Below are 24,575 nucleotides of genomic sequence, written 5' to 3'. Positions count from 1 at the left end.
CAGTTACCCAATCTGATGCCGAAATTTGATCTTGAGGCTTTCGCATTTGGGTATGTGGTGTTCGTTATAAAATTTGTTGAGGGTTTGATGGATGTGAATGCCAAATGAGAAGAAATTAGGGCAAGATTTTGATTCTTGATTCTTGACAAGGGGAGTTTCATTTGCTTGACTGTATCTTTTATGCATGACCCGTTGCATATGAATGCTTATCAGCTACAAAACCATAGAAAATACACTGCAAGGCCAACGACTTACCTTGCTAAATGTTAAAAGCCCTGTATACTACAAGAAGGCAGGGCAGATTTAGGTAGGAGATGTATGGAAGGATTAGCTTTGTATTGTCAGTATCATTGCAGGTTTCAATCCTACAGAGGAACTGTTTGTATCAATATGGATTGTCACTTGAAGTAACATGGCTGTTGATTTCTGTAATTCTAGGAAGCTCAGTAGTTATTTCATGCCGTGATGTTTTTTCCCACAGATTTATGTAGCTGATGTAAGCATAACCATATCTTTTACACATAGTTCAACTAGAGGAGCATGTGAAAAATCAAGCATATGATGAATGCTAGCAACAAGTAATCTGATAGATCATAGGAGAACGACTTATGTTATGGATGATAAAATCCATGCACTACAGCAAATGCAGAGGGGATCTAGGTAAACGAAATCGGCGAAATGTTATCTTGAATCGCCATTGTAATTGCTGACGTTCCCAAGAAGTGCAAGTAAAATCCACAGGAAGAACAGGTTGTGTCAATATGAATTGAGCTATAAATATAATATTATAAAAAGATGTCATACAAATATTTGATGTTATATCAAGTTAAACTTGAACTTAATTGAGCTATAAATATAATATTATAAAAAGATGTCATACAAATATTTGATGTTATATCAAGTTAAACTTGAACTTAATTGAGCTATAAATATAATATTATAAAAAGATGTCATACAAATTGTCCTATTCAAATTATCCCATTATCTCATTTTACCACACTTTATCCCACCAAATTATCCCATTGGGTAAAATTACCTCATTGGAACAATTTTACCCATTATCCCCAAAATTACCCCAATGAATAACCCCCCCTTATGACTATGCTACATCTATATTTAACCAGTTGATACCATCAGTTGGGCAATCATGTATTCATGCTTTACCCAATTGTGGTCGCCAGAAATTAATATACCTTAATCAGAATCCAGATACACTCCTGCAGTCAGACTGTCAATACTCCACTTGCATTGCATAATGCTGGCGGGGATTTGCGGTGCAACCACTTGCTGTTCATAAGAATCTATTGTTTTAAAAGGCGGTATGAGTGCCCGCCTAGGCCTGCACAGTACTTAGGCAGCCGATCTTGGTATTTGGAGCGCCTAGAGGAGGATGGGCTGCCTAGGTGGACTGCACCACATCATAAGGGGTATATTGCTCACTTAGGCATAAGCAACAAAAGAAAAGAATGGTCCAAGTCAAATAAAAACACAATATCCAAGTCCATCTTAGGTAAACCGCAAGGATAGACTGTTAATCTTCAAAAAAATCCTTCCTCTCTTGATGCTAAAAAAGCCCGCATGCCAATTAAACGCCTGCCTGGGCACTAGGCGCTTGGTCTGGTGTCTAGAAGCACCTAGCGCTTTGTAAAAATATTGCAAGGATCTTTCTACTGATAACCAAGAACAGGGTTACAAGATTAAGTGTCTTGTTCTGCCTTCCCCAAAAGGCCAAAATAATAGATTACTATTAAATGCTATACGTCAAGTATTACCTAGCTACCAAAAGCAACTATGTCAAGGGGGCAAGGCATTACTCTCCAAAGTAAGAAGTAATGAGTTCAATTCTCACCATCTACAACGGAGATGTCCAATGACATTTATCTGATTATCTCAAATAATTGCAAGAATCTTTCTACTGATAACCAAGAACAGGGCTACAAGATGAAGTGCCTTATCCTGCCTTTCCTAAAAGGCCAAAATAACAAAATACTATTAAATGCTAGACATCAAGTATTACTTAGATACCAAAAGCAAATATGTCAAGGCCCAAGGCGTTACTCTCCAAAATAAAAGGAAAGGAGTTTGATTCCCACCATCGACAATTCAGATATCCGATGAGATTTATCTTTAATAATTGATTGTCATGTGGTGGAGGGAGAGACCACAAGACCGCGAGAGCCAGGTGAAAACTCAACACAACCATTAGCGGGGGGAAAAGGAACTACCTGAATTCCAAAATTTGAAATGTAATCCAGATTCATGACTGCAACTTCAACAATATACCAAACTCACCTAGGTGGAGCCACATACAAATGAGGCAGGGCACGTGCCCTACCTCAAATTTAAAACTTCTGTAGTTACGTAAGATCTATCCTAGCGTACTAGCAACAAAAGCTTAGTGCCTAGACTCATTTTTCTTTTGCCATGGAAGCAAAACAGCTTTACCTTACTGAAACCTAATTAGCTATATTATAATGATTTTGGTGATTTCCATATTATTGCTACTTCAGCCTTAACTTTTTGACTATCATAACTTGTTCTCCATTAACTCATATAGAAAAGTTTATACGTCCCAAATTTACAATGTATATTTGAAAATTTCATTTAAATGTATGTTTTTCATTTAAATGCATATACTTAATTTTATGGTACTAAAATGTGTATTTATGTTTTATTATTTGTTATTTCACTGTCTTTATAGCAATGCTTTCGTAGGAATTGCTCAAAACAATAGTGCCTAAGCTGGATGAAATCCTGGCTTCGCCCCTGCAACTCACATAAATGTCAATAGTCAGTATATCGAGAGCCAAACTTGACCACAATTTTTTTGACAGGAAGAGTAGGAAATAGGAATCTTTTCAGAATTCTAGCCATGGCATTAGTAAACCAAGCAATATAACCAATTTATAGGTACAAAATGAAATCAATACCCAGAGTATACACATACAGCACATTACTCTAGTGAGCTCAAAACATAAAATCATAAAAGCTCAATCTGAAGAAACTTGGTTCTCACTTATATGGAAACATCTCTTCAAGGATTTTTGACTTGGGGTACACAAAAATATCCATATCCGTGGATATATTTGTATCCGTTAGGATATGGGTATGTTTAGTAAAATCTATAACGAATAGGATATGGTTATGGATACAGTTATATCTGTATACAAATATCTGAATATATGTTGATCATACAGTTGCAATTATTTTAATCCTTACATTAATAGATTTGAGACTAATTTTGATGATCAAGAGATCCAATCTTAGTTTTTTAGATATAACGAACATATTAATGAACTATCTTCTATCGTATCAATTATATAATTTTCCAACATTATTTGGTCTTCTCATATGCGTTTAGCATTCACATGTATATCTGCATATATATCCATATCTGTATCCGATTTTAGCGGATATAGGTATCAGTTTTCCTTACCAAGGCATATCCATATCCGCATCCATGAATGACAAACGGATACAGATATGGTAAGTATTATATCCAAGCTGTATCCAAACCATAGACACCCCTAAGTACTTGTGCATATTCTAGTGACCAAGCTCCCATTATAGTCTAGCAATCATCAACTGTATCCCTTAAATTCAGAAGTGAATGATATACGAGAGCTAGCCCAAACTCCAACATATGATTTTTCCTTCTCATTTTCTAACGAAGGCTACAGCAAAGATTTGAACCTGTACCTCAAAGACCAACCCCACTCTTTCATCATGGAGCCAGGCCTGCCATATGATCTGATGGCTTATGTAACATCTCCTTTATCTAAATTAGACTGATAACAAACATCAAGTCTCCTGAATTTATTTCCACCAGTCAAACTGATGTTGTTCCATAATTGAACAGAACCCAAGGATTAAATGGCTGAATCTAAAAAGTACTTAGGCTCACAGAGTCACACTATAACATGAAATACAGACTTGACAATAATTTCTACCTACAAGAGTGGACTTTACCGAAGAGCAACTAACATAACCAAACTAAAACAAAAACATATTAATGCAAGCAAAGAAGACTGATGTAAAAAATGGAAGAGGACAACATGAACATTTATACCTGAACTTTTTAGACTTCAGAGTATTTTGACAGATATGACTTCGAATGACTAAAGTACCTACGAGAACTAATTTGGATGGCTGTACAGAGAAAAAAGGTAAAATAATACTTGTACTCACAGGGAATGAACATGTTATATCTGAACCGTAAAAATGATATTCAGCTCCCATATCAAACAAAGATATGTCTCCATCTTGTAAAGTCTGCAAACATATATAACTGTTAAGTTACAGACTGAAAGGAACTCAACTTCATTGAGGAATGAGGTAATTTCATTGCCACCTTCGCTTAACAGTTCGACAGAAAAAGAATTAACTACTAAATTCCCCCACCCCAAAAAAAAGGAATTATGAAGTAAATACACAATACAGAATGGTAAACAGCATAGTAGTGTTGAATATGCTACCAGTTAGTTCAGTTTCAAACTCAAACCCATAATAAAATATCTTTTCTTTTCATCTTCAATTTTCAAGGTCAGACTCTAATGATAATATAGGTTCATCAAGCAGTATCAAGATCAGAATTGAGCTCCTCAACAAATCTTAAACAACAAAATTAGGAAAGGAACAAGTGATATGCTATGTCATAGAAAAATCCTAAGGAAAAAAGAAAAGGAGAATAAGGGAACCCGATATGAATGTACAAGCGGAACTGTGAAAGCACACTGTATATGAGATATTAAAGGATAATGTTAGTCATTCCATTAGAATCTAACAAGGTGATAATGAAGCACTTCAGTTCACGATAAAAATCTCACTTTTTCATAGATTTGAAACAGGTGATGGATGATCATGTTGAATAAACAATCAAAAGGTAAGAATGCATGTAGCCTTAAACCTTAAATACTTCCTCAGCTCAACATCGAAAGCTAGATTAAAATTTGGGTATTCATGCTAGTCTTGAAAACTCATGGAGGAAATTTAAGGAGGTAGCAGATTCTCAAGATGCAAGGATCAGTAAGAGAAAGAACAATTCCTCTACATTTTTGAATGGTAAAACATTTTTTTATCATCAAAATAGGAGTAAATAATGGTAAAAGTCAAGCTAGATTTCTGTTCTTTTTTCTTTCATATTAAATAAGATCCTACTATTCCTTCGCTTGAATGTAAGTTTTGGCGTCTTTCTTTAGTACGCAGTTAAAGAGTTTGGAAGTCTAGAGATATTTCAGGTTTTGAACTCTATGCAAAAGAAAGACTACTACTTGTAATGAATATCTCCTTCAACAATTCCCTTTCTCAATGTTAACAGAAAATCCAGCAAACCTTCTTACCATTCAGATCTAAGCCATGTAAATTTTTCTGTAGATTACCAATTTATTAAGTATTTCCATTTAGGGTGTGTTTGGTAGGAGTTGGAACAACAAATGTTGGTGTTCCAACTCATGATGTTGCAACAATCTTAAATTTTGAGTGTTGTTCCAACACCTTTATTTTTGGCTTATTTTGCCAGTAAAACAAAAAGAACAAAGTGCCTTTATCTTCATTGGAAAAATACGCTTTACGCCTCTTGTATTTCTACCATCATTAGGATGTGACATTATGTGTTTCATCAAACACACAGGGATGAATAGCATGTCTAGAGATGACAGAACAATTACATTATTACAGGTATACATGTAGTCAATTTTTAATTCAAGGAAAAAAATCAATTGAAGAAAAAAAAGGCATAAAATAGAATGTGAAGCATAAAGTGGGAAACAATAATATATTGCAATATCAGATGATTCTTCATGTTGAACAATAACAATAAGTATACCCTGTCATTTGGAGCAGCCGCATGACCATAGTGAAGAACTGCACTGCAAAGCAAATCCATACATATAAGAGGTTACTAATTAAAATGTAATGGTATCTCTTTCCTGTTTAAGAAAGTACTCTATTTCACAAAGACAATCTTGCCTGTTTTCACCAGTAGCACATATGCATGTATATGAGCAATGCCTGCAACCGCCATACATATAACTATGATGAAGGAAGGTGCTTTCCAATTGATATTCTTTCATGCCTGGTCTTATTTTTCTCATAACCTTATAAAAATATGTTAGATCTGTGAGAACAAATAAAGATGAAAAACTAGAAAATCAGGTAAATCATTACAAGTATTGAAGAAATAAATACCATAGACAAGCAGCATGGTATGGTACTGAAAGAATGTATGTTTTACCTAAACAGGGTTTTAGAAACCGCTTACCGGCCTAGGCTCCATGTATGTTACCTAAACAAGGTCTTAGAAAGCATTTGGCTGCCTAGGCGGAGCCTAAGCAGTTTTTGCTATTCTTTATTTCTTAGTTACAATAATTGATAATAAATGGTGGCCAACGTTATAGAAAGCTCTAGGCACCACCAGACATCTAGGAGGTTTTCTTTTGTTGTGGACAAGGAGGTTTTCTGAAAGGAAGAGAAGGCAGAGGAGATTTTCACAGTTAGTGTAGACTAGACGAATTTGGTGGAGGTTGAAGGATGTGGAGGCTGTATTGGAGAAAATCACCACCAATACTTAAGCAGTGCAATCATGCTCCCCTAGGTGCTCCCAACGGGTGGCCTAGGTACCCCATAGGCCCAGGAGGACACCTAGACGGGCAAGGCGCCCCTTTTAAAACCTTGCACCTGAACTTTTATTCCATGAATGTTCACGTTTCGACATTAATAAGTTCGATGCCCTAAATTCTAGTAAAGCAAAAAAGAATAGGGAAAAAACATAATTCAAAGATAAATGACAGTGTAGAACAATAAAGAAAAATAAATAAATATAAAGCAGATAACAACTGGCTTAAAGTCAATGACGAGAGGCAATAGTTCAATGCAGTTGGTAGAGGAATATCTTTCATGTAGACAACCATTGGTTTGGTAACTTAAAAATTTTATTCTATGAATATTCGAGTTTGGCTGTCATAAGTTGGAGATCCGTTTTTCTAGATGCCAATAAAACAAAAAGATTAGAAGACGATTCAAAGATATATGCAACAAGTATAGCTTATTGTCCGCGACTCCACGTAGCAACAATAAATAAAAACAAAAAATATAAAGCTGAGAACAAACGGCTTAAACAAGATGCAATAGCCAAAAGAAGTTGGTAGAGAAATATGCTCTAGGTAGACAATTATTTGTTTGGTCATAAAAAATTTCTGAAAACTGATAAAGTATTTGCATTGGATCGTAAAAAAATAAGTATAACGTATAGGATGAATGATATTAAGCAGGAGAGTCGACATTACCTCAACATGAGCTTCTGAGCTTACATCATTGGCATATTGAATGAGGTCAAGTTCCAACTCAGACTTAATAACACGACATTCGGTTAAAACTGGGTGTAGAGTGTTCAGATCAGTTTCAAAATTCTCCATCTCCTAAGGCATAACAAGTACTCACAAAAGATTAAGAAGATTTGATAATAAGGATAGACATTAATAAAGATAGACATGAAGCTAGAATTTCATGTAGTTCGCTAGTTAACAGGTCGAAAAACTGAAGCAATACACAGAAAATGCAAATATTCCAATACCCTGACTTACTAATATCAGGGTGTTCATTCTAAATATTGCAATAACTTTCAGTAAATAGTCTATTGATGACAAACTAAAAGCATAGTTACTATCAAGAAGTCATAATTCTAGATACAGAGCATGTGAATAGTATAAAAGTTCCATAGAATGGGTTTGTAGGTTGCCATGACTTATATATATACTCTAATTTGAGGGAAAGTATTAGACTAATTAATGTATTAGGAAGATTAACTCTCGCATTGGAAGATTAACTTTTTGAGCAACCTCATATTGGAATATTATGTAATCATAGTTTACGCTTTCCTGTAAATAAAATTTGGCTATCCCACTTTGGGTTAGTTACTTTTCAAACATAAAACATGACATGATGTTCCTTTATATTAGGCGACAAAGGAATAGGACTGAGAAATATCACATGAAACATTTGGAAAAAAAAAGTTCCAATTACTCCATCTAACATACTACAAAAACAGAACTATTGAAACAACAATAGAAAACAAAAGCAAGTTCACAGTAACAGTAATATTAATGGGACAATTAGGCACCTCAAGTTCTGCAGGCTTTGAGAAATTATCACTATCAGTGTTCTGCCCATACAGCAAGAAAAGTAAAGGCTTTCCAGCTTCACCAAAATGATCATGTAGAACTTGTACTATTTCATCAACATAGAAGACCATGTCAACCATGTACCGCTCCTGTAGATAAAGAAATGTTGGCAAAGAAAAAGGAAAAAACCCTAAGTGTTTTCGAAGACAAAGTAAGCACATAAATTTGTATGTGTAACTAGTTCAAACAGGAATTCACCTTAAAGTAAGATAACGTCACATAAATTTGTACGTATAACTAGTTCGAATAGGAATTCACCTTAAAATAAGATAACGGCTTTATCTCACCCAACCAAACAGCATATTCAGCAGGTAACCTTGGAGCAAACAGATATGAACGACCAGAGCTGACATCCTTTTAGAAAATAGAATAATAGCAGGATCAAAAAATAATAAATGGAGAAGACTTAACGAATGCAGTAACCCGTGAAGAAAATATGAGAGATAGATGTATATAATGAGCACTCTAACAACGACTTACGACTGAAATTTGCAATAAGAGATAATTAAAGAAGACAGTTTGTGTATCAGACAATTTTAACTGAACCAAATGTTTTAAGTTTAAGGAATTGAATCTTCTGACGAAATCCTACTTCATCATGCAGTGTATCAAAAAGAAACAAATAAGCAAATAAGATAACAAGTTTTGTCTTCTCGACTGTAAGATACTAAGATTTGAAAGGACATCAGAGTTAAAAGCCTTTGGAACCTTGTTTCGCAAACAGTGTAACTTTTCCATGCATACACCAAAGGTCAAGAATTAGTTCCATGATTCCATTTCCAGACCCTTACAGTCATCTAATAAAAGGTCTCAACAGGTTCTATGAGTTTCAAAGTATTGTTGCAACTTGCAAGTTTTGATTTCTATTCGAGTGTATATAAACATGTAGTCAAGTGTCCATAATCACCAGATACGGGACATCTTTGATCCTTTACATGTATATTTCTTGAATAGTGTATAATATAAATGGTAGACTAACTGGATGTCAGAATCAAGAGAAGTGAACTTACAACAATCAAACAATTAATCTAGATAGCAATCCAATAATATGAATGTCATCAAATCAAAGTTAAATTGAGATTATAATTAAAACCAAATAGAAATACATCAGATTATCGTCGATTAGGATTTGCGAGTTTTAGATGACTAGAAGGGAGATGAACTAATTAACAAGCACACATTATTTCCTCTTTCTATCTTTCAACTTTGATAAGCTTCGTCTAAGCTTACGTAGACCGTGAGAAACTAGTCAGAAGGCATAACTGTGCCACCCAAATAGCTAAATCAAATCTAATTTCCAGTTTCAAAACAAAAACCTAGACGAAACCGCCCAAACTTTGCTCCATGGTATAAACTCACTTAGGTCTAGAATGTCCCTTTCTTTAAACATACTAAATTGCAGAAATTGTTAACCCTTATTTAACATACATGTTATATTTGTGTGACGCCATTATCTTCTAAAGACTTTCTCCAGTATTCATTTTCGACGTTTCTTTTTCAAGGCTATATCACTCCTTTTATATGTGATTGTATACTGAGAACTGATGTGCGTGCCTCAACAACATTCTCACAGTAGAAGACAGATCCCTAGCCCAGACTCATCCAAGCAAAAGAAACAGACTTTTTAAGCAACACCCATAAAAACAATTAGTCGTCCAAGCAAATCCCTCCTCTACCTTGCACCAAACCCAAAAAAAAAACTCCTTCAGCACTGACATTTCATAATCTAAAGCGCAAAACTGCTAGCAATTTCGCAACTGTACTCGATTACAGTTCAAATAAAGATATTTCAGAATCATCCGCATATGACTGGTACCAAAAAGGAAAACTTTGACCAATTACGCAATTTCTAACCAATGAGTTGCAGGACTTACGACCGCACCGTAGAATCCTGGCTCCCTCACTCCAAACAAGTAAGCGAAGTAACTCTCCTGCCTGCAATCATCATCAAGAACATTAGACTTCACATCTAAGCAAACCCCAAACCCGGAGGAACAGAGGAACAACCCAGTACCTAAACACCTCAGCATGATCCGTACAGTATCTCGTCTGCTCATCGCCCCCCTATCAACAAAACACAGAAATCCCTCAGAATTCGAGGACAGGCAATGATCAAAAAAAAGGGAGGCTTGTGTAGAGATCTTTGTTACTTGCAACAAGACGAACCCCTGGATCGGCCTGGAGATCGAGGCGAGGTGATCGCGGAGAGATCGGAGGAGCTTTTCTCGATTCCGAGCGAAGAGCTGCATTGGGACCGGTGGAGGGGAGAGAGACGAAGGAGAAGCCATGGCGATGATTTTCTTGCCTCCCTCCTGAGATCAATAGGGTTTCAAACTGGAGATTGGGGGTGGGGCTAGAGAGAGGGAGAGGACATTTTGCATATGCGCGCTTCAACTTTAAGCAATTGCAGAAGAGTCAAGATTTTGCGTATTAGTACGTTAAAGCGACAACTTTTGCATAAAATATCCACAGCGAGACTCGAAGGCGTGCTGTATTGTTTGCAAATAAACTACGCTGCATGATTCTATAATTACAACTTGAAATACTTCCGGTCGTCAAACAAGCGCAAAAGTTTAGACAGATAATTGCGAACACTTGCGTTTATGCAACGTAGATGGCTTATATACATATGAGTAACACATACTGAGGGAAAACACTACCAAATATAGAAAATAAATAACATAATTGATTGCTCAATCATTTGTCTCGTAGGTTTACAAAATCTTGATGATTCAACTCATTCGAATCCTCTGATTGCTAATACTTCCATTGTTTCTACTTTCAGCTGCAGATCCTTCTTCTGTTCGATTCCGTTTATTGATTTCTGAGTACATTTCTTCGATCATAGGCTTCCAGAGGCGAACACGTGCATTTATGAACCAGTTCGACACCTGACACCATGATAATCAAGAATATTACAAACCCAACTCAAGTAATTTGAATTTGTTAAAATTACTGCCCTCAAACTTCTAGTACCATGGAAGAGACTTGTAATTGTCAAAATGGTATCAGATTAATCCAAATTCAGATCCCACTGACATACATTTAAGGGCTAATTGTGAATAGGGCCCCCGCTGTACAATCGTCATATTGATCTTACTACTGCTGTAATTCTATTGTAGCAGATAGAACGCCCAAGTGAATTTTCTTCCCTTTTCAGAGGGTCTATCTGCAACAACAAACTTTCACTGAGGGATCTATCCGCAACAATAGAACTAGAAGGGTAGTACGTTCAATCTGGCGATGGTAAAGGGGGTCTTTCCGGAATTAACCCCATTGAAAGCATACCCGAGGTGAAAAATTGATAATGTTGCATGAAATGGCCCGTGCATTGACATGTTAAGGCTACAAAATTATATTAACCCCGAACCCTCAAGGGCAACTTTGAAGTTATAGTGTCGTGAAAAGGACCTAAGGAAACTTTAGTCAGAAGGAAATAATTGAATTGCTCGAATAAGATCATGTATTTGAAATCTTAAACTACCTGACTCCTGGTCAACCCACTCTTAAGGGCAAGCAACTGCTTCTCACTATCTTTCGGATACCTGAAATCGTAGTCAAAGACTGAATTATATAGTTCAAGTGGTTTCAAGTATTTCTCTAGATATTCAATGATGACTGCAATAAAACTCACGGGTGTAGAAAATTTTCAAACATCCATGCCCGTAGAACTGAGACAGATTTTTCAGGCAAGCCCCTCTGAGGTCTCCAAGATTGGGTATCATTCTTCTTCAGCTGCTGAATAGCCCATTGCTTCTGTATAAATGATGATTCGAAGTTTCTCTCTTTTTGTCTGAATGATTCATTGTCAGAGTGATTATGACTAGTTGAAATGACCTGACTAGCGATTTTTTTCCTCAGATTTTTATACAAGGTGGATACTGTATGAAGAGCAAATTGTACATTCATCTGAGGAGCTCCCAGATTGATTTTATCGTTGAATGTAGAAATCACACTCTGCATTTGGTCTAAGTACTGTTTACATTGATGGTCGACCTACAAGTCCAACAAGAAATGAGAATTCAGAAAGAAACTGTTGTATATAGTTGCCAGTGACCCAATCTCTATCCTATGTTTATCGACTATCACATCCTTTATTGACTTGATCTGTTTTGTGTTAATACTAGTCCTACGCATTAACCAAAGTCGGGGCTAATTGTACACAGATCCCTGTATTATCAAAGTTTTGAACTTACTACCCATCTAGTTTCATTGTTGCAGATAGACCCCCTGAATTGAAAAGTTTTGACTCTTTTACCCTCAAGTAGATTCACAAGTTTTACTTGCGGGCAATATCTTCCAAAATTTCATCCAGGGTGAAAGAGTAAAAAAAAATTAAACCAGGAGGTTTATCTACAACAATGTAACTACAGGATAGTAAGTTCAAAACAGCAATTATACAGGGTTCTATGAGCAATTAACCCTTAAATATATATAGTCTCATGATTGTTCCAATTTGGGATAAATATATTTTTCCTCCTTACTTCTCAGTGTAGGGAGTTATTTTGAACCTAATAAGCCAATAGTACTAGTTTTGCCTACTGCAATATGTAAATCTTCATATTTTCAAATTAGTTCCTCAAATCTTCCAAGTGTTTTGAAATTAGGCCCCCATAATAGTTAAACGAATATTCCAATGAACATCAAACAACTGCTGACCACGGGGACTAATTTCAAAATAGTTAGGATTTGGAGAACTAATTTCTAATTTTCAATGATTCAGTGTTCTAATATCAAAAATTAAATATTTGAGGGACTAGTATAAAAAATAACCCAAATATGACTACCATCTACTAGGTTTACATACCGCTTGAAGCATAGTACACAGCTCAGACTTCTTCCCATCAGTTTCCTGGTTCTGTAGTCCATTGATGCTACTAGAAAGCGAGGACATCTTTGGCTCGCATTCAGTTCTATCAAGTGGATCATCAACATCATCCAGATGTTCTAGTGCATAGCTTGCAATTTCAGCAAGAATTTCCTTGGTTGCATTGAGATATCTTGAATCTAACTTCACACGAGGAAATTGAAATCCAACACCACGACAATGATTTTGCAATCCTGTAGAATCATGCTTAAGGCCAGAGTAACTGACTTCCGAGCATTGATCTGAGGCAGTGGAAAAGTTGATCACTGAAGGCTGCGAGGACCCGAGACTGAGAGAAAGCTCATTGCCTGGAGCAAAATGAGCGTACGGGGTATTAAAGTTAAAACCAAACTCTGATCTCTCAGAAATATGATAAGATGGACGAACTGTAATTTGATGCCCAGCGACATCGTCATAATTCCATCTGGAATTTAGACATGCACTTAAATCTGCATCCTTTTGGGCTGTTGGCACCCCAAAATCGTGATGCATTGAAGCATCAATTGATGAATTGTGAGTAGTGCAGCTATCAGTAGATTGGGAGTTCCTCAACTCCTCCGAAGGTAAAGCTGAAGTTGGAGCAATGCCAAAACTTATAAAACTTTCATGCAAATTAGCCTCAGCAGACGCTAGATTTGGGAATGAAGATATCAAGTTCCCTGTGAAACCATCGGATCCATTTAAAGAAATATTTCCGACGTGAGGCATAATCCTAGAAACCGAAACCTCACTATTGATCATGTCACCATTGTTTGAAGTATATAGGTTGTTCAGTGCTTCCTCCTGCACTGTAGAAAACAAAGGAGCGCTAGGCATGATCTGTCTGTAGCTAAGGTTGTCTTGAATGCCATATTGAATAAAAGAACCAGATAACATTTGAGGTGTAGTTGGATTGAAGATCATATGGCTATGATCTGTCATTGGCAGTGAGGAAGTAAACATATCATTCTCCATCATGATAGGCATCTAACTTGAAAGTTTGCCAGTGAACAAAATTGAAGCACAACTCCAAGAACTACGGAAAGATTCTGCTATACATAAACTGCCTTTGATTTTCAGCCAATAGTTAAACACAAGGAGCCACAGATTTTTGATCCAATTAGAGTGACTTCTGCTTGATGGACTAAATTCTATCTTTTTCCTTCAAAGATCCATCGCGAGAAAAAGCAGACCTGCCCCTGAAAGCAAAATATTTTTAGAAACAATATTACAAGCCAATACATTTAAGAGATGCAAGCTAAAAGTAAATTGCGGTTATAAAAATGGAGCACTTCACACAATTTCAGTCAGATTTCAATCGCATAATGGTATTACCATCTGGTAAGTTAAGATCATATTCTTCTATAAACTGCAACCAGCGACATATCTCACTTGTACGTAGCAAATGAACAAGGAGATCTTGATTCACACCTCTTGAAACCTACCCAAGCCACGGAAAGAATTCTAAAAGAGGTTCCTTCAAAGTGGCACCAGCCCCTTCTGTTTAAGAAGGATGAGTGTAAACCCGCTGTGTTTCATTAACAAGAGTCTAATGAAACATCTGCAGCAACGAAAATAGAATGTCTCAAATTCTTACATTTGCAGAAAAGAAAACAGGTGTTCCTGTAGGAGGCTACAGATCAGAATCCTACCATCAAACAAAATATCAACATCCCAAAAGGGAGAGCCCAAAACAACCTCGCCTGAACAACCAAAACCAAGAACTCCAAGACAAACAAACTATAAATAAACATGCACTTCCTCCACATCAGTTGTTGCATTTTCGGCTATTATCAGCCTTTTCCGACTTTTCTAAGAGAGGAAACAAGGAGGCAAAAAGATAACATATACAGGAGGTGTAGGCCATTAATGTTATATTGAAGAAATAGTGATTATATCATGTTAAGTTCATCCTTTCATGGTTTCTTTTTCCGTGAACGTATCTATAGGGAAATTTGCATAGCTACCAACCTACCGTAAAACTGGGAATGCTCTCACTTCCAACTCATGGGAGCATTTGGCTTCTAGAGATAATAAATATCGCGATCAAAAATCAACTCGAGATGATCTGAAACCTAGGGAAACTGTGACATAGTATCGTAAGTGTGACCATCGGCTAAAGAGATTAGGAATGTGCAAAAAAAACTAGAAGGAAGACAGTGGACCATTGATACAGTCACCAATTAATATCCAAATCTTCCTAAGAAGCACGACGCATGAAAAAGTTTAATGAACCAAATTTTCAACCATTTTGCATGTAGAGTGACACAACAGAAAACAACCCATTAATATAAGTAACATTTCTTTTAACAGAAAATAGGGCCTTAGCCAAAATTATTACCGAGAGGCACACAGGAAGAGCATAGAGTTGCACTTATCTACCAAAATGTGCCATCCAAAATTCTACAAGCCTTGGCTGACTTACAGGTGACACCCAAAAATAAGACATCTTCTCCAAAAGGGAAGAAGTAAATAATATTTTTATGAGTAAAAGACAAAGAAAACAAAAGACTAAGAAAACAACAACAAAAAAGTAAGGAGGCTAATTTCTAAAACTTTTTTTTTAAGGAATACTTTTTCCTGATGATGCAAAATTCGGAGAAACATGGCGAACAGTCTAAATTGAAGTATATTTAGAAACAAAATCCTAAGTTCTGAAGCTTAATGGAAATGCCATGGACAAGGACTAAATGCATTAATCAAAACATGCTCATATTCCAAAATGATGGTTTAATATCCCTCACTTGCTATATACCTAACCTTCGGATTCCCATTCTTACAGCATAGATGAGAAAAAGATGAACCCACTAACAGACAAATTTGATGGAAGCCAAATGTTTCTTTAAAGCCAGAAATGAAGCAAAATATTGAGAAGGATCATGCACCGAACGTTCAAGGGAAGAGGAAATAAAACAAAATCAAAGCCATTGTAAGGATTCAACCTTGCTGGTGAGAGTGCAAGTGCCCATGTCCTAATCTCAGGTAAGAGCAGCCAACTTCCGCTCTGAACCCTGAACAAAAATAAAAAACAATGGAGTCGAGAAAATGATTAAACTCTTCAATTCTTTCTCATGTCCCTCCTTAGCTTAAGCACAGAACAAATTCTCCCTTTACCCAAAAATGAAGCTCTCATTGCACGAGAACAAGCAAGAGAACAATGAAGGACAAAATATCAGGCATCTATCACTCGCACAGAATACAAACCAAATGAAGCGTTCGTCGCTAATCTCATAGTGACCAGAAAATGTAGTAGTCACACTTAAACTAAAACAAGAAAAAATAAAACCAAAATTGGGTCCCGGAGCTGAGGAGCAATAATGCTATAGCTCTCTCTGATTGATGAAACAAGTTACCACAGATTTAAAAAAATGATGAAGTTTACCTCCCAATGATTGATCAACAGTTGAAAAAAAAAACCCATAAAAATCCTCTCATATCTCAAATAAGAATCCTGGGTTCTCTTAGAAATTCAAAGCTCAACAGAAAACCAATCATTCCCCCCTCCTTTTTTTATAAAGCACAGTAAACCAAAGGGTGATGTAAAAATTGGGTCTTTGCTCAGTTCAACTTTTACCCACAAAAATCTACCCAAAAAGTAAAGAAAAAATATTTATATTTCCTTTTGGAGGGGTGGAAATAAAACATTAAAAAGAACCTAAACAGGAAAAAGAAGGAGAGTTGAAGGAATGGGCCATGAGCACTTTATCAGAGAGAGAGAGGGGGAGAGGTACAGAGCCCATCAATCAAGGGCAGGGCAGGAGAGAGAGAGAGAGAAGAGTGGGGATTGGGATTACTCTTGGTGCAAGCTTTTAGGGGGCCCTCTCTCTTTCTCTCTCCTCGTCTTCTTTGTCTTCTTCATCTCCATTTTCTCCTCTCTCTTTCTCTCTCTCTCTCTCTGCAGACTGCAATGATCACAAGAACCAAAATATCTGGTATCTCTGTAGCAGGTTTTCTGTTCTTGACAGAGTACACAGAAGTAGCTCAAAGGTACTCTGTTTTTTTCCCTAAAGAAGGAACTTCTCGGATGATTATGTGCAACAAAAATTAATTTGCGGACAAGTATTTTGTACCATAAAAACTTTGCAGAAATCTTTTTTATCTGCTTAATTAACTGAAAATATGTTTTAAAAACTATAAGGCTTTTCATATCTAATATAATATATAGGAAGATGTTCTATAGGAAAATAGTTCTAATGTACATAATTACTAGGGGTTATTGGTTGCTATAATTTTGAGATAAATGAGGTAATTTTTAAAACTTTACTTTATAGTGTTATTCATTGAGATAATAAGATTGTGCTTTCACTTGAAAGTATTATTCATTGGGACAATGAGCTTGGGATAATTATCCCTATTTTTTTCAAAATTATCTCACTTTAATACAAATTTTTTGTCTCAATCTCCAAAAATTATCTCATTCTTAACTTTGGGACAATCACGAGGAAAGTGGAATAATGTTAAAAACACTAATTTATTAAATATCTTATATATGTTAATTATATTATAATATATAATATATCTTAATTATATTATATTATAAAATTCTATTATAATCATAAGATAATAAAATATTATATAATTCTATCTGATATAACATTATATATATATCATAATAATTAATTTTTTATAATTTACTATTTATTAAATAATATTTTATTGCTACACTAAAAATTGTAATAATCTACTATATATTAAATTACGACATTATATATAATATTATATACAAAATTAATATAATATAATATATTAATTAGTAATATTTTTAGTTAATAATATTGAACATATTAATAGTATATTATAGTTATTATAAATATTATATTTTAATAAGGAGCTATATCATCAATTATTCTATTTAAATTATAGTAATTATCATAAAATAAAATAAACTATTATATTTTTAATAATAATGTAATATTTTAAATAATATTATATTGAATTAAACAAAATATTATAATATTTGATTAAAAATTATATTATTAAAATATTGCATTAAATATATTGTTTGTATATTATATAGATTATTATGTAATATATCATATTATTATAATATATTATATTATAGTTTAGTATAAAGTAAAATAATATATTATATTTTAATAACATACCAAATAGTATACTAAACCAATTAGGTAATTTAATTTAGACTTAATTGATAGATAAATATTATATTTTAATAAGGTGTCACACCATTAATTATTCCACATGAATTGTCAAATAAAAGCTTCAAATTGTCCTATTATCCTAAATTGTCCAACTTTACACCACTCAAATTATCTCATAGGGATAAAATTATTCTATTAGAACAATTATTCCACTTAGCATCAACTTGTTCCAACCAATAACCCCCTAAATAAACAAGGAGTAGAGAATATAGATTATGTTCACATTAATAAATTAACAGGTATACAAGAAGAATATTTTACTTTCTAATTAAAATGTGAGCGTCAAAATTCTACTAGTTCATCAAAATTGTATATAACTTCAATTAAAATATTTACTATTACTCCATTGAAAATACATTGATTTCGTTCTTCTCAAATGTATTTGGAAGGTTTATTTAAGAATTTTGATAAGTTTTAAATAATAAAAGATATTCTCAATTAGAATCAACAGAGTAAGGAAATGTCCTGCGGATCTTAAGACCAAGAAAACTTTTTATCAATATAGAGAAATTTCTGCTAAATTGAATGGAATTTTCTATTTATCTCAGACACTATAACAAAAGTAACTTCTTTGAATTTTGGGAAAAATGTGTACAAGCCCCAAAAGCAGAAACTTCATGTGACAGACCCCTCATAGTTTTCCCCATGTGAATCAGCCCCTTGATGTGGGACATTTTATACTGCAGTCTTTTTTATCAATTATTACATGTCAGCTAAGCTAAAATCCCCAAATTATCCTTATTCTCTCTCCTTAATCTCTCAGACCCAGCAATCATATCATCTTTCTCTCTCATCTTTCTCTCTCATCTCCTCTCTCTCATCTCTCTCTCTCTCTCCTCTCTCTAAAACTAAGAGTTTCTCAAGCTCGTCAACCTGGTCCTCGTCCTCCTCGCCGTTGCCGCCTCCGCTCAGGCCCCCCAAGGCTCCCTTCGAGTTCGCCGCCGCCTCCCCTCCCCTCCTCCACCCGCGTTGCCGTAGATCGCCGCCGCTCCCCGTCGTAGATCACCGTCGTCGAGACGCACAGAGCATTAATCCATTAGCTAGAAGAAGAAAAGGAAAAAAAATGTTTGACCAGCTACAAATAAATGAATGATTTAATTTTCAAAAATAGTCAAAAGTTGTCCCTATTTTTCCACTTTCATGAGACATCCACGCCTTTTTGGAGGAAGCTGAATTTGCAACAAACCTAATGTGCGCAGTCTTTTTGTATTTTAATTTCGAACAAATTTTTAAAATAGACCATTTTTAAAACTTAATTAGCAAAATAGGCTGAAAAATATTTAATTACCAAAAATCGTTGTAAGCTAGGATGGTAGTTATAAATCGTTGTTATAAATTAGGATACAGTCATATTTTTATAAATCGTTGTTAATTATATTTGATAAAAGTTATACCTAATGATATGTTATTTCTAGATGCTATCGTGGTAGTTCTAGTAGCTCTCGAGTTAGTTCTAGCTTCTATCACCTTAGTTTTAGCTTGTATACAGCCAGTTCTAGCCCACACCTTACTAGTTCTAAACTTAGCCCGTGTTTTTTACCTTCACACTTGTTAATTTATGCTTCTACGTTAGTTCTAGCTTCTATTACCCTAGTTCTAGCTTGTATACAGCCAGTTCTAGCCCACATCTTGCTAGTTCTAAACCAAACAAGGTTTTTTTACATGCACACTTGTTAATTCTTGCTTCTACGTTAGTTCTAGCTTCTATTACCCTAGTTCTAGCTTGTATACAGTCAGTTTTAGCCCACATCTTGCTAGTTCTAAACTCAGCTCGCGTTTTTTACATGCATACTTGTTAATTCTAGCTTCTAGCTTAGTTCTAGATTCTATTACCCTAGTTCTAGCTTGTATACAGCCAGTTCTAGCCCACACCTTGCTAGTTCTAAACCTAACAAGGGTTTTTTACATGCACACTTGTTAATTCTTGCTTCTACGTTAGTTCTAGCTTCTATTACCCTAGTTCTAGCTTGTATACAGCCAGTTCTAGCCCACACCTTGCTAGTTCTAAACCCAACAATGGTTTTTTACATGCACACTTATTAATTCTTGCTTCTACGTTAGTTCTACCTTCTATTACCCTAGTTCTAGCTTGTATACAGCCAGTTCTAGCCCACACCTTGTTAGTTCTAAACCCAACAAGGGTTTTTTACATGCACACTTGTTAATTCTAGCTTCTAGCTTAGTTTTAGCTTCTATTACCCTAGTTCTAGCTCGTATACAACAAGTTCTAGCACACACCTTACTAGTTCTAAACTCAGCCCGCATTTTTTACCTTCACACTTGTTAATTCATGCTTCTACGTTAGTTCTAGCTTCTATTACCCTAGTTCTAGCTTGTATACAGCCAGTTCTAGCCCACACCTTGTTAGTTCTAAACGCAACAAGGGTTTTTTACATGCACACTTGTTAATTCTTGTTTTTACGTTAGTTCTAGCTTCTATTACCTTAGTTCTAGCTTGTATACATCCAATTCTAGCCCACACCTTGCTAGTTCTAAACCAAGCCCACGTTTTTTACCTTCATACTTGTTAATTCATGCTTCTACGTTAGTTCTAGCTTTTATTACCCTAGTTCTAGCTTGTATACAGCCAGTTCTAGCCTACACATTGCTAGTTCTAAACCCAATAAGGGTTTTTTACATGCACACTTGTTAATTCTTGTTTCTACGTTAGTTCTAGCTTTTATTATCCTAGTTCTAGCTTGTATACAGGCAGTTCTAGCCCACACCTTGTTAGTTCTAAACCCAACAAGGGTTTTTTACATTCACACTTGTTAATTCTTGCTTCTACGTTAGTTCTAGCTTCTATTACCCTAGTTCTAGCTTGTATACAGTCAGTTCTAGCCCACACCTTGCTAGTTCTAAACCCAACAAGGGTTTTTTATATGCACACTTGTTATTTCTTGCTTCTACGTTAGTTCTAGCTTCTATAACCTTAGTTATAGCTTGTATACAGCCAGTTCTAGCCCACACATTGCTAGTTCTAAACCCAACAATGGTTTTTTACATGCACACTAGTTAATTCTTACTTCTACATTAGTTCTAGCTTCTATTATCCTAGTTATAGCTTGTATACAACCAGTTCTAGCACACACCTTGCTAGTTCTAAACTCAACAAGGATTTTTTACATGCACACTTGTTAATTCTAGTTCTAAACCCAACTCGTGTTCTAGAACTGGTTGTATACAAGCTAGAACTAGGGCAATAGAAGCTAGAACTAAGGTAGAAGCAAGAATTAATAAGTGTGCATGTAAAAAATACGGGTTTGGTTTAGAACTAACAAGGTGTGGGCTAGAACTGGCTGTATACAAGCTAGAACTAGGATAATAGAAACTAGAACTAACGTAGAAGCAAGAATTAACAAGTGTGCATGTAAAAAACCCTTGTTGGGTTTCTAACGTAGAAGCAAGAATTAACAAGTGTGCATGTAAAAAACCCTTGTTGGGTTTAGAACTAGCAATGTATGGGCTAGAACTGGCTGTATACAAGCTAGAACTAGGGTAATAGAAGCTAGAACTAACGTAGAAGCAAGAATTAACAAGTGTGCATGTAAAAAACGCGGGTTTGGTTTAGCTGTATACAAGCTAGAACTAGGGTAATAGAAGCTAGAACTAACGTAGAAGCATGAATTAACAAGTGTGAAGGTAAAAAACGCGAGCTGAGTTTAGAACTAATAAGGTGTGGGCTAGAACTGGCTGTATACAAGCTAGAACTATGGTAATAGAAGCTAGAACTAACTCGAGGGCTACTAGAACTACTACGATAGCATCTAGAAATAGCATATCATTAGGTTTAACTATTATCAAATATAATTAACAATGATTTATAAAAATATGACAGTATCCTCATTTATAACAACGATTTATAACTACTGTCCCAGCTTACAACAATTTTTGGTAATTAAATATTTTTTCAGCCTATTTTGTTAATTAAGTTTTAAAAATGGTCTATTTTAAAAATTTGTTCGAAATTAAAATACAAAAAGACTGCGCACATTAGGTTTATTGTAAATTCAGCTTCCTCCAAAAAGGCGTGGATGTCTCGTGAAAGTGGAAAAATGGGGACAACTTTTGACTATTTTTTAAAATTAAATCGTTCATTTATTTGTAGTTGGTCAAACATTTTTTTTCTTTTCTTCTTCTAGCTAATGGATTAATGCTCTGTGCGTCTCGACGGCGGCGATCTACGGCGGGGGAGCGGCGACGATCTACAACGACGAGGACGGGTGGAGGAAGGGAGGGGAGGCGGCGACGAACTCGAGGGGAGCTTTGGGGGCCTGAGCGGAGGCGGCAACGGCGAGGAGGGAGAGGGCCAAGTTGACTAGCTTGAGAAAGCTCTTAGTTTTAGAGAAAGGAGAGAGAGAGATAGAGAGAGAGGGAGAGAGAGAGAAAGATGATATGATTGCTGGGTCTGAGAGATTGAGGAGAGAGGATAAGGATAAATTATGGATTTTAGCTTAGCTGATATGTAATAATTGATAAAAAATGACTGCAGTACAAAGTGTCACACATCAAGGGGCTGATTCACATGGGGAAAACTATGAAGAACCTCGTCACATGAAGTTTCTCCTTTTGGGGTATGTACACATTTTTCCCTTGAATTTTTTTACAATTTAGCAAAAAACATAACAAAAGATATTAAAAAAATGAGAATGAGAGAGAGAGAGACTTTTAGTTCTGACCAGAGCAAGGACGTGCAGTATTGGGAAATAAGGAGATGACAGGGTGATGTCAGCAAAATCTATTGGAGATTTCTGACACGTTTTTCAATGGGTAGAGGAAAAAGTGTAATTTACTGACAGGTTTAATGACTTGGGTTTTCTTGGAGGATAGGCTTTCAACTTTTTAGGAAAGAGAGGACAGAATTTAGTAAACTTTATTGTTTGTTAACAGTTAGAACCTAAAAACACCATTAGTTCAATATGCTTAATTTTACTTTTCATTAAAACGAAAACTCATAATTTAATTGGACATGTTTTAGTGTTTTGGCTAGTTTTGTCTATAATAGTTTTCGGAAAATGGGGTAGTGCTAAATAATTTTGTTTAAGTAATTATTCAGATTCCCTTAACTGATCATGACCTAAGACAATGAGGAATTCCATTTGTGAATCATGATTGCCTACCATGAAAATAAAGACTGTATTTCGTTTTGAGTAAAAATTTGGAAAAAGAACACAATTTAAATCAATTACAATTATTATTGAAGCTGTAGCTCTCTTTTTGCTAAATCATTATGGAAAACCAAAACATTTATAGTTGTTTATTTAGTTTAATAATGAATAACGTTGCAAGCATTGCCAAATTGAGCCATGAGGGGGCACTCTTTTTTATTAAAAGATTTTTTATTTTTATTTTTTACACTATTTCATCAATTCAATAAAATTGGGTTCTTTATATAAACAAACATCTCAAATCCTGATCGTTGCTTTCAAAAAGAAGGAAAAAAAGAAGGAAATTTTGTGTCAATGCCCTAATAAAAAAAAGTTTTTGTTCCCCCTTCCCCTATATTAATTCTCTTATGTATAAGCCCCAAATACCAAACGTTTTTATGATTCAGCCCTTTTTGACATTGTCCCAATGAATAACCCAAAAAAACCCCAAAACTGCCCCTTATGTACTTCTTCTTCTCCTCTTTGCTCCTTCCTCCTCTTCTTCTCTGCTCCTCTCCCCTAACTCTGCCTTTCTCCTCTCTCTCTCTCCCTCTTACTCCTCTTACCCTCCCACCCCAATGTCTTCCTCACCTGCCTCCTCCGCCGCCACCATCGAGCGTACCCTCCAACACCTTCATCTTAGGCAAATGTTGAGAAGGCTTAAAGAAGAATGAGAGGCGGTTGACGAGATGGATAGAGATGAGCATGGAGAAGGATTAGGAGAGAAGGAAGGTAAGGTCCATGGTGATGGGAAGTAAAGGGAGATAGGAAGGGGTATGGATAGATTTGATGATGAAGCGTGGTCTGTAAGAGGCGTAGAAGGTGGTAGGAGATGAAGGTTATGGTTATGGCTCATATCTAGTGGGTAATGAAGGAGGAGGATGAGATTTTTGTGATTTTGGGACATATGTATTGTTTATCAAAAGGACAAATTTTGAAAATCAACCTTTTTGGCAATTTAAATAGCAAAACCGACCTCATATGGTTTTATTCAGCAAAACCGACCCTTTTCGGAAGAAAAGGGTCGGTTTTGCTGCGGTGTAATTTTTACGAAATGCACGGAACTGCTAGTCCCGTGCATTTCAAAGCTGGGTTGAAATGCACGAGACTAGCAGTCCCGTGCATTTCATTTGAAATTGCAACAGATCTCCAATTATTCAAAAAGGTGAGGGTTTCCTCATCTCGTGTTTCTGCCCTAATTATCAAGCCGCCGCCCTCTCCAACATAGCAACTCTCGTGCACC

At 35.6% G+C, this 24,575-nt stretch overlaps 2 protein-coding genes across 6 annotated transcripts in view; both read right to left on the bottom strand.

The window, feature by feature from the left end:
- Positions 1–10,549, bottom strand: part of LOC109826531 (xaa-Pro dipeptidase) — a 15,550-nt gene extending 5,001 nt beyond the window's left edge. The window contains exons 1-9 of the mRNA XM_020393564.1: positions 10,328–10,549; positions 10,192–10,241; positions 10,052–10,112; positions 8,436–8,531; positions 8,117–8,266; positions 7,284–7,415; positions 5,968–6,095; positions 5,825–5,867; positions 4,189–4,272 (exon numbers count right to left, since the gene is read on the bottom strand). Coding sequence (XP_020249153.1) covers positions 4,189–4,272; positions 5,825–5,867; positions 5,968–6,095; positions 7,284–7,415; positions 8,117–8,266; positions 8,436–8,531; positions 10,052–10,112; positions 10,192–10,241; positions 10,328–10,465 — 882 coding nt within the window. The 5' untranslated portion in view covers positions 10,466–10,549. The remainder of the gene's footprint in view (positions 1–4,188; positions 4,273–5,824; positions 5,868–5,967; positions 6,096–7,283; positions 7,416–8,116; positions 8,267–8,435; positions 8,532–10,051; positions 10,113–10,191; positions 10,242–10,327) is intronic.
- Positions 10,675–16,852, bottom strand: LOC109826504 (homeobox protein ATH1-like). 5 transcript variants are annotated; one of them, XM_020393540.1, is made up of 6 exons: positions 16,138–16,852; positions 15,966–16,034; positions 12,985–14,222; positions 11,812–12,173; positions 11,662–11,722; positions 10,675–11,068 (listed from the first exon to the last, which is right to left on the bottom strand). In XM_020393540.1, exons 3-6 carry the CDS (start codon positions 14,008–14,010, stop codon positions 10,910–10,912), a joined length of 1,608 nt encoding a protein of 535 aa, XP_020249129.1. In that variant the 5' UTR covers positions 14,011–14,222; positions 15,966–16,034; positions 16,138–16,852; the 3' UTR covers positions 10,675–10,909. The 5 variants fall into 5 exon arrangements, with proteins under 5 accessions (XP_020249129.1, XP_020249134.1, XP_020249125.1 ...); XM_020393545.1 differs by having other exon boundaries at positions 16,406–16,852; XM_020393536.1 differs by having other exon boundaries at positions 15,966–16,852.

The sequence above is a fragment of the Asparagus officinalis genome, chromosome 1, assembly GCF_001876935.1.
Source record: "Asparagus officinalis chromosome 1, Aspof.V1, whole genome shotgun sequence".
NCBI lineage: Eukaryota > Viridiplantae > Streptophyta > Magnoliopsida > Asparagales > Asparagaceae > Asparagus > Asparagus officinalis.
This window is presented reverse-complemented; position numbering and strand designations above follow the sequence as displayed.